Source organism: Coturnix japonica, chromosome 2 (genome assembly GCF_001577835.2).
Source record: "Coturnix japonica isolate 7356 chromosome 2, Coturnix japonica 2.1, whole genome shotgun sequence".
NCBI classification, from domain to species: domain Eukaryota; kingdom Metazoa; phylum Chordata; class Aves; order Galliformes; family Phasianidae; genus Coturnix; species Coturnix japonica.
In genome coordinates this window covers 31,678,758-31,689,235 of record NC_029517.1, presented here as the reverse complement: position 1 = coordinate 31,689,235, position 10,478 = coordinate 31,678,758, and the positions used below count along the sequence as shown (strand labels likewise).

Here is a 10,478-nt window from a genome sequence, read left to right as displayed (position 1 = left end):
CCGAGCATGAATAATGCACAAAAGCAACTTCCATTTTAAGGTCTCAGTGTTACACCAGAATCTGAAAGTATTTAAATGGTCATTTGGATAACAACATCTATTTCAGCTGTTGGACTGCTTTGCTGTTTTGTTTTCTTTTTCTAAGCAGGTAGATGGTGTATATGGGCATTACTCACAAAACAGAATTATCTTCATTTTTAGTGAGATCCAGCAGGATCAGAGGAGTTGCGTATATAGCAGAGCTCAACGTACAAAACCTGTCAGCCTTAACTCATGTGGCACTCATCTTTCCCCCTTCCTTTTCTTCTTTTTTTTTTCTTTTTTTTTTGTCTTAAAATGAAGAAAAAACACCAAACAACCTTACGTGTGTTTAATCCTTTCAGCATTACCCGACCTCTCTCAAAGCTGTAATGTGCTAAGCAGGAATTTATCAACAGTAAGAATACCTGAGTCATTACTCCTGATCACCCAGGTGAAGAAAGAGGCTGTACAGAAATGCTTCATTTGTAATATCAATTATGTAGCTCTGTAAGTGCCACTAAAAATATGATGGGCCAGGACTGCTAACAGAGCTTCAGTGGCCTTTCGGCCTATCTGAGGTACAGTGCCAACTGTACTGATGTTTTTTCAAAGTGTCTACACCTTTCGACTGGGAATAAAGTTGGTGGTAAAATTCCCACAGCATGGGTATTGAATTGGGTACTGGATAAAGTGAAACTGACCTTGTCATTTATGGCCCAGCTAAATCTTGATGCAACACAGTTATTGTTGTGTAGGTAAGTCGGGGATAGATTTGACCCTGGAAGACTAATTTTATGCTGGCTCTGAGTATAGTCGGTAACAGCCGATGTCATGTTGCTGCTCACCAAGTGGATGTGCCAACGGAATGCTTGCAGCTGACAACACAGAGAATGACTGCTGACAGAGCAGTGCTTGCAGGTGCTCACCATGGGTTAAACACTTCATTTTCTAACTCAGAGCAGAACTCATTCCTGGCAGGACCATCATATTGAGGCATATGATCTGTCACTGGACACTAAGAGAGCTCAGCACCTTCTAAAACTGCTCCCAACCCACTCAGTTTGACATTTAAAAATGCAAGCTAAGACGTGACATTTACTGTGCAAATTGTTTTCATCTTTCTTTAACTTTACAATGACTAGAAAATAAATCTAAGTCCCTAACAATTCAGATTGGATATACTGATGTTCTTTGTCAGAGCCCTACTGACTTTCACAAGATGCGATGAAGACGTCATTGCCGTCTTCCACTTCTCCCCACAAGTGAACAGAAACTTCATTTTGATCTCTGTAGGATTTTGCTTGTTTTTCTTCAAATTTATTAGCTTCTGTAATCATATAGTCCATTTTATTGTTAAATCAGAAACAGTAAGAGAACACTCTAGGTCGGTATAGTCATTTTACAATGAGCATATCAGCTACAATACTTTACCTAATGTCGTCATAAAACCAAACAAACAGAACCAGAACAGATTTTGTTTTGACAAATCTGCGTATTCCGCCAGGAAGAAAATACTTGAGAAATAAAAAAGGTAAAATTTAGTTAAAAGCTTTACTTGTCTAGGAGCGATCTCATAAAACTTTTTAAGATGAGCACTTCACTTCACAGAATGAAAAACTATTTACAACATTTTGCTTGCGGTTTGGTCACATTATCTACACACGTTCGCAGAAGGTCTTAGGCAAAATAGGTATGAATCTTTTTTTTTTTTTTTTTCTGACATAAGCTATCAGATTGATTGCACATTTTCCTTTTACATAATGGCTCTCCTATAGTGCACTGAAGTCAGTGATCACTGTCTGATTACATTCTCGTTTTAATTTATGGCTCAACAATAAAATCAATAACACTTCAAATCCAAATATCTGAGCGGCTGAATTACATATAGTGTGAAACATGTGGATCCCACTTTTTCAGACCCAGTTTTCAAAGGTTAGGTGCACAGTAATTCACCTCGCTGGCACAATTATGGAACTGTGCAAAGAAACAGAGAACCCGCACATCTATCTGTTTGAAAATCAAGGCATCTCGTCACATTCTGCCAACCATTTTTTAATCACAGCTCGTTTAAAAAACATTCACTTCCCTATGGCACTATAATAAACCCTTCAGCACGCTATTACTGAATTACAGTATCTTTTACATACATACTACGTTTTGGCCAATAACGTAATTTCCGTGTTACACAATATCATTGCCTTCACAAGCAGAGTTGCTACATACATTCACAGTTTCAATAGATTGTAATTAGCTTCTCCAGTTGTGCTTTGAAGATTCCAAATATTTTTCAACAGTAAGTGCAAAGCAAATGTCCTATGCAGCTACAATTGGTCACAGAGTTATAAACTCCATAATCACGAGACGAGAGTTCTCTCATTCTCCATTTTCATCACCTGCTTTTTCAGGTATGACCTCCAGGCTCCGACGGGGCTTTGAGATTTCAGCATTTTCAGTGCCTGGCTTATTGAGTCCACAGGAAAGAGTGGCATAATGGATTTGTTTCAGATTCTCCAGTGCTTCATTTTTAGCATATTTGAGAAGATCAGCTTGTCCCTGCAAAATAAAAATGCTCTTTGAATACATGGTGGATAATAGGGCTATATATATCCTTTCTGCCTTAATTTCAGATTAATGGTAGAGTTGCCCTGTTCAACTTAAGTAAATAAATAAATATTTGATTACTTCACGCTTGTAAATTGATAAGAACCACGTTCTCTCTGGAGCCTATCTTTTGCATAAATAAAGGATAGAGATTATTTCTAACAGCTTTCAGAAAGGCAATCTGTCCTGTATTTATAACCTACAGGACTATAAATGTTTCTGCATGGACAAAACTGTGAAGGATCATTTGTATACTTCAAGGAGCTGTTAAACCACTTTGATTTTTGGTTCTTTGAGATTTTTTTCCAAGCGTTGCGATTAATCCAACAGTAGCATGATAAAGAATTAAAGTTTGTCAAAACATGAAATACAAAATACTGGTCAGGAAGCGAGAGGTAAAATGAACAGTGACAACAGAGACTTCATAGGACTGTCTGCAGTTCAAGCTGTCCCGCAGTCTTACCCCTAACTTGAATTCAGCTTAAGGAAAGCTGTAAGAGAAACTGTCCCAGGCTCAGGCAGTGCAGCTCTGCTCTATTGCAGTTACCACAGCTCTTTGTATTACAGCCCTCTAACTACCACAGCTCAAAAATCAGCCGATGCTTCAAAAATACCAGACCTTAAGCTACATCAGTTCCAAATGAAGGGGAGGAAAACAAACGCACAAAAATCCTGTGGTTCCTTGAGACTCTTGTTTCATATAATGACTAAAAAGTTATGAACTTTGACTGCACCTTTTCCTGCAATGGGAATCTTCATGTATTTCTGAAGTAAGACCCAGCTCCTGAAAGACACTTCTCTTGTACAGACAGAACTGCTATGTCACCTCTCTTCCTCTGCCAACTAAGGCTGAAGTCCAACTTTACTTTGTGATTTCAGAAACAAAGGAGGTAGAATGACGATCAGATTAAAACAGATGTGCACTCGAGTTGTGATATGTCAGCCTCACTTGTTTCAGCAACACAGAATATGAATACTACCTTATGAGGTGAACAGAATTACACATTTGAGGCACACAAACTGAAAACAAATATTGCTTTCTTCAAAGAAACACCTCCCTAGAATAATCCAAGGCTAAAAAAGCTGCAGTGCCTTTTCTGTTTACAGGGCAGGAAAAATCTCAAAGTTCACCAAACACAGCAAAAGCTTCAGGAAAATTTTCTTCTAAGGAAAACCAGGGATACCATTTAAAAAAAAAGAAGAAAAATCACTTTTTTCTTTTTTCTTTTTTTTTCCCCCAAACTGACAAACAACTGAAAGCTAATTTAAAACACTCCAGCAGACTAAATGAGTCATATCTGGAGTGCATCTGTCTCAAGCCCAGGCTCTGTTTTACATGGATTACTGCTACACAGTTCTAGAACTTTAATGAAGTTGTTTATTATAGGCAGACTTGCTAACAGCAGTCTATTAATAAGGTTGCCTAAAAATCTCTATGGTTGTTTTTTTTTTCTTTTTATTGTTTTCACTTGCTTATATGCTTGCCAAACTTTAACTACTAAGACTGATATTCTCCATGCAGGATTTTTGCCACTGGCAGATTTCATTATCGTTACTGTTTGATATTATTCTTTAACCTCAACCATATGGATCATTCAGTTCTGAGAATAAAAACAGGAAAATTCCATCAATTTTTTTTTTTTTTAAGACTCTTCTGTCCTTCCCCCTAACTCCTGCTTGGAGTAATTCAACAACACGGGATCCTGAGTTGTGGATCCAACATGAGCTTCTAACAGACACAAATCAGATTTTGAGCGTGGTTAGTACAGTCATGCGGGATTTCATTCTTCATCATTTTTCATCTCCTGACAACTCCAGCATGTGGCAAGGCAAAGCTTATTCCATTCTCACACAATGATGTGTTTGAAGAAAATGCTGTTTTTCCTGTATGGCTTCTCCACACTGTCCCACCACCGGCATTTGGTTACCAACACAAGCAGTCTCAAAGTCTAATTGGAGGAAGGGAAGAAACAGCTTGGGATGGCAACTGGCAAAGAAGGAGATAAATGGAGGAGGAAAGAGCAATCTCTGGGCCTGACCTGGCAAGTAGTGTAGGACTGCAGAAGGAGAAACTGGATTGAATTAGGCAAAACAGTGACAAGATCCAACTGAAGGAGCAGACTGTGAACTAGCAAAAAATCTACTAATGCAGTGCAAGAACACTGAGTTTAGAACAGGCAGGTTGAGGAGAAAGAAAAAGAATGAAGTGACTGCTTGAAACTGGGATTGGAATACCAAGGAAAAAAAAAATAAGACCCACCACCAGCAACAAAACAGATCTGACAAAAAACACCATATTGAAAGAAGCCCAGAAACAGTAGACCACTAGAAGCAGTAACAACTCAAAGAGTGAGAGAGCAATGAAATCAGGTAAGGTGATGAGAAAACAGCAAAATTAACACTCATCAAGAAGACCTCTGGGAGACAGGGGATAATATGAACTGCAAAGCAACAGGGAAAGCTGCCAGAAGAGAAAACGAGGCACCAAGTGTGAAAAGAACAGTAGATGGAGGAGACAGAGGTTGGCTGGAATGGCTGAATTTTCAGCAGAGAACACATCTGGACAAGACTAACATGGAAGACTGCATCAAGAGAAGCGTAACCAGCAGGTTGAGGGAGGTGATTCTGCCCCTCCACTCTGCTCTTGTGAGACCCCACCTGGAGTACTGAGTCTAGTTCTGGAGACCCCAACACATGAAGGACCCAAATTATTCTATGATTCTGTGATAAGATGAACTCTGTAGACAAGAATATATCTGGGATAAGGAGTTAGATTATTACAGCCAAAATGGGTTTAGTCTAAACACACTTGGCCAAGTGGGATCAGGTTTAGACTGAGGTGAAATACAAAAATGAATCTGTGTTCATTAGACACTCTCTTACCCAACAATAAGAATAAAGAAATTGATTTCTGAATGCTTCTGACTCAGAAAACCATTTGTGAAACCACCATGTGCTGGCATGCCTTGAACCAAAGATAAAAGACAACCACTGCTACCAAACACAGCACTAGCTCTAACGAGAGAGGTCTGTGCAACTGTCCCAGTTCTGCTGGTGTACCATCACAAAGCTATAAGTTGAGGAAAATCAGTATGCATCCTAAAAATTCAACTCGTAGTCCTAGTGAACAATAATATGAAACATCTGAAAGGTAGAAAAGTTGAAGAGAGTCATCCAGATCTCAAAAAACTGCCCCCAACATTCAAAGACCTTCCTTCTATGATTCAGATTTCCCTTTTCCAATGGCTCTCAAGAAGCAGTATTTTTATACTATAGCTCCTGAAAGGTAAATAAAAACAAAATCAAAATAGTTCCTGTCAGCTGCCATAGCTATGAAAAGAGATAATCATTTCATAGATAATCTAAAAGAGTAACAACCAGAATATCTCAGCACAGCTACTGTTTTTACTCCAATATGTATTCTCTTGTGATTTTTGGTTAGCAAGTTCTCCAGTTATTACAAGAACATTAAAGTGCCATATAGACATCTGAAATAACTGTGAGACTCGCCCCAAGAAATCCCAAGAAACTGTATTACTAATGGATAAGCTTTAGCTCAGGTTCTGGTAGCCCAAAGCTCCTATAAGGAAAAGCAGCAAGTCATCATCACTGTCCCTAAATAGAGGTCTGCTTGGTATGCTGTGGCATCCCACAGTGCTCCACATCCAGCTGTCTTGCTTTGAGTGCATTTACAGAATCAAGCCACAAAGGATTTAGTTTCTTAACTTATAAGAATGGCTTTAACTAGGAACCAAAACTCCACAAATCTGACAATATCAAGAGACTAGTCTTCGATATTTTAATAGAACTCTTCTTCTGAGTACCTACAGTAGAGTAAGCAGCAGGTGTCAGGGGTTTTATGAATGCTCATGATGACAACAGTGTTGCCTGAATTCACTGATAGATTCAGTTCATAAAATTTGGATGACAAAATAAAATATTTAAGAAGTTGCATCCTGGTGTTTTAAATGCCCTGCTTATAAACACACTTACAAACATAATTCAGATGAAAGACCAACATTGTTGCAGAGGTAATAGATGCTATGAACTAGTAGATTACAGAAATATAGAAAATAGTTTGTGTTGCCCAATATGATGTCTAAAAAATAACATCCAAATACACACCTGAAAAATGTTGGAATTACAACTCACACCTTCATTCAAACTCAACCCATATGCTTAGAACACATTTCTGTTGCAAAGAAAGACTGATTTACAGAAGCTGTGGTGCTCTTCTTCTTCCTATGGGCATTTCAATGTCTGTGAATATTTCTTTTTCTTAAATTTTGCTATGCCAGTAAAATCTATAAATTGTTTCATTAGGTTGTTTGCAGAAGTCTGCTTCAACAGCAGCACTTAAGAGTGATGTTTTCAGCTGGTGCTCTCTTTCTGGCAGGAAATGTGATTATCAGTGTTTAGAAAATATGAGTGCTGTCAGTTTGAGTAATAATGATAAATAAATTACCAGCAAGTGGTCTTGAAAATTAGCCATCTGAAAGAGAAGAACAGTCTAGCAGTAAGACCTCTAAAGCTGGGAGCAGCCCATGTAGATAGGTCAGCTCTTCTAGCAAAGATTTCCTCTAGAATTAAGCTGTCAATTTTGTTATTTTATCAGACTTTCCATTGCATCAACCATAGTCAAAATGTCCCAGTTAAGATAAAGAAGATCAATTTTGCCTTGAGGGCAAAATGCAACTTAATCAGTTTGGAAAATGTATCAGCCACAACACATGAGCACTCTACTCCTCTCGGAGAGAGCTGATGATGGTGCTTACGAAGAATTAAGAGGGCTGCTCCAAAAAGCATCGCACTAGGTCAAAATTATGGCTACAGGTCCTATTGTCCAGGCAGCAGGAGCAGTGTCCAAGAAACTCAAACTTTTCCTCTTTAGTTATATCACTCAAGAAAAATTACATTAACAGCCTACAGCTATACAGTTAAGAATCCAGAATGAAAAAACTGAATGTGCTTTACTTTGAGCAAATCATAAGCTCTAACTTTCTGTAGAAAACATAGAAATAAGAAAAAGAAAAAGAAAAAGAAAAAGAAAAAGAAAAAGAAAAAGAAAAAGAAAAAGAAAAAGAAAAAGAAAAAGAAAAAGAAAAAGAACATAATAAATGTGAACTACAGTATTTGTGAGCTGTAATATTTGTAAAGAATTTTTAAGATGTCACAACATACGCGAGCCTTCTGTAATAAGACCCACTACAACAGGTTGATTACACATCAATTTTTTGCTGAAGTATCCAATAGTATCTTTGTACAGAAGGGACCTTAATCTTGGACCAGAAAAAAACTACGTCAATGTTGAAGACATCTGCTCAATAATCTCATCAAAAGGAAGGCCTTATAACTTCATAATAACATTAATCCTAGTGATACACACAAAAGCCCATTACTGCTCTCAATTGTCAGATCTCCAGTATGGGTTTTCCTATTCCCGGCTTACACAGAAATCCCAGTTTCACAGGTCAGTCACTCATCAACTGCAAAGGCTTCTCCCCACCAGCCTTTATGTTCTGGATGGAAATAAGAGATGAATGAAGCAAAGCTACTGATACTTCTGGAAGTATTAAAATAAATTTGCTTATCCAAACTATCTAATAGTTTTGACAGGAAAGGAGTAAAATCTGTCAGAGCCTGTCAAAGTTCAAGAAACATTTGGACAACACAGACATAGGGTTTGACTTTGGGGTGGTCCCATGCAGAGCCAAGAGTTGCACTCAGTGATCCCTGTGGGTTCCTTCCAACTTGCAAAATTCTGTGATTTGTCCAATCCCACTGAACTGACTCTCCTCTTCTGTATCTCCTGGTTAGTACAGGTTTGGTGTTTGACACATTGCATCAATCAACTTCAGGAAATCCTGCTCTAATAAAGGAAAAGTAAGTCTGGTTCTTTGATCCCAAAGCATAATCTGCAAATATGTTTTTAGAATGCATTAACTGTACACACTGTAGCAAATTTGTCCTCTTTTTGATCCTCTTCTGCTCTGGATGGGAACAGCAAGCAGCACAGAGAAAAGTTGAACAGCTGAAACCAACACAGAAAGCAGAGATATGACTGCATTACAGGTTTTCTGTAGTGGTCCACTGTAAAGAGAAGTGGTAGGGAATTCTATTTTCAATAATAAGAACTAAAAATAAAACACATGTGGGAGAAAATTCTAACTAAAACAGATTTCATGGTTTAATATAGCAATGAAATATTTGACTGAGTGGGAAAGAAGAACTCGTTAGTAGATGTAAACATAAAATCTGAATAATTTGGGCTAGAAGGATAGTGTCAAGGGTATAAATTAGGGTAGGCAGTTTTGCTGTCTCTATAAATTTTTATATACTCTGCTGAGATGAAAGACAAGAGATAAGAGACTTGAAAACTGTTCTGCATTCAAGTTTCCTGAGGGTTTCTATCTGAAAGTACTTCTTCTATTACATCATTTAAAGTTATGTAAAAATATAGGTGAATGTGCTCAACAAAAGGCAAAGAGAATCTATGGGTCATATAGGCTCACCTATATGATGGATGGATTTATATGTTTTATATGTACCTTTAATTGCCATTAACCACTGACTGCAATAGCAACACCTTTCCTTTTGTTTTTCAGTAGCCATGTTACCCTGAATACAGTCACTCTCTTTGAAATCAAAGAACAGGGTTTACCTGGCAGCACAACTTCCTCCGAGACAAAGCAGTTTCACAGAAATCAGTACTCATTTCACCTGTGTATTCAAGATTACATTGGGTCCTGTTGACATTAAGAGGTTTTAAAACAAAAACTTCAAGGACAAACTAAATGAAATAACCTCCAAAATAATATAAAAGAAAGAAACGTCGTCAGTCTGCTGCGTTTTCAAAGTAATGAGTGTTGAAAATGACCACAAAAATAAACAAATCTAGTTGAGCTATGAGACAGAATAATGACCAATAATAACATCAGAATCAAACCTGTGAATAGAAAAATAACTAACTAATGGAAGACACATTACCTTTAAAATTGTAATATTCCACGTAAAACTTTCTACTGATTTTTGCAGTTTTCTTTCTTTTAAGCCTTCTCTTGCTCCTATATTGTGCAGGTTTTCATGAAACTCCATTGCTGTGGAGAGTAAAAAAGGGAGTAATATAGTATCTATTTTCATGTATTTATTTCTGCGATCACAGAAACAGTGATTTGAAACTAAAAAGATAAAGAACAATGAAAAAGCACGAGAAATTTCATTCTGTGAACTTACACAACATGCCAATATACTCAGATCTCTATAAGCCAAAATCTACACTGCAGCACCTGCTGGGTCACTGCCATTGAAACATGGAGTCAAACAAATATTTACTACACAAAATATTCTTCAATCAGAACAGAATCTGTTGCACTACATGTGAAGACCTTCTTGTGGATTGCTGTGAAATGGAAGCATTAATTTCAGGAAATACGTCCCAATAAACTTATTTTGTTCTTTGCTCCAGCATGCACCAAATTTACATCACAGTTGTCCAGTTTACATTCTGGGAGCCATGCAGAATACAGCCTTCTCACCTTACCCCTGAGGGAAAGGGCACAAGCGTGAAAGAGGTGGGAAGAAGTGAACCACCTACGACATTTACACTCATGTAAACTATTGTCTCCATGCATTTGCATCTGACAGACCCCAACCCAAAAATTTACTGCAGAATTCAATGCAGTAGACTGACCAGAGCATACATTTTAACTCACTGAAGTGCACAGATTTAATAATAAAGAAATTACTTTCCATGATGCTGTTACCAGTCATACATAAATTACTCTGAAACACAGTTTACTTCCTACACAGAAAGTATTATTCCTTCCATGAAGATACACATCAGCGCCGCCTGCATT

The 10,478-nt window shown here is 37.7% G+C and overlaps 1 protein-coding gene across 1 annotated transcript in view; it reads right to left on the bottom strand.

The window, feature by feature from the left end:
- Positions 1-1,311: 1,311 nt before the first annotated feature.
- The window catches only part of PLCL2 (phospholipase C like 2), a 94,535-nt gene continuing 85,368 nt past the window's right edge, over positions 1,312-10,478 (bottom strand). The window contains exons 6-7 of the mRNA XM_015853831.2: positions 9,610-9,719; positions 1,312-2,574 (exon numbers count right to left, since the gene is read on the bottom strand). Coding sequence (XP_015709317.1) covers positions 2,395-2,574; positions 9,610-9,719 — 290 coding nt within the window. The 3' untranslated portion in view covers positions 1,312-2,394. The remainder of the gene's footprint in view (positions 2,575-9,609; positions 9,720-10,478) is intronic.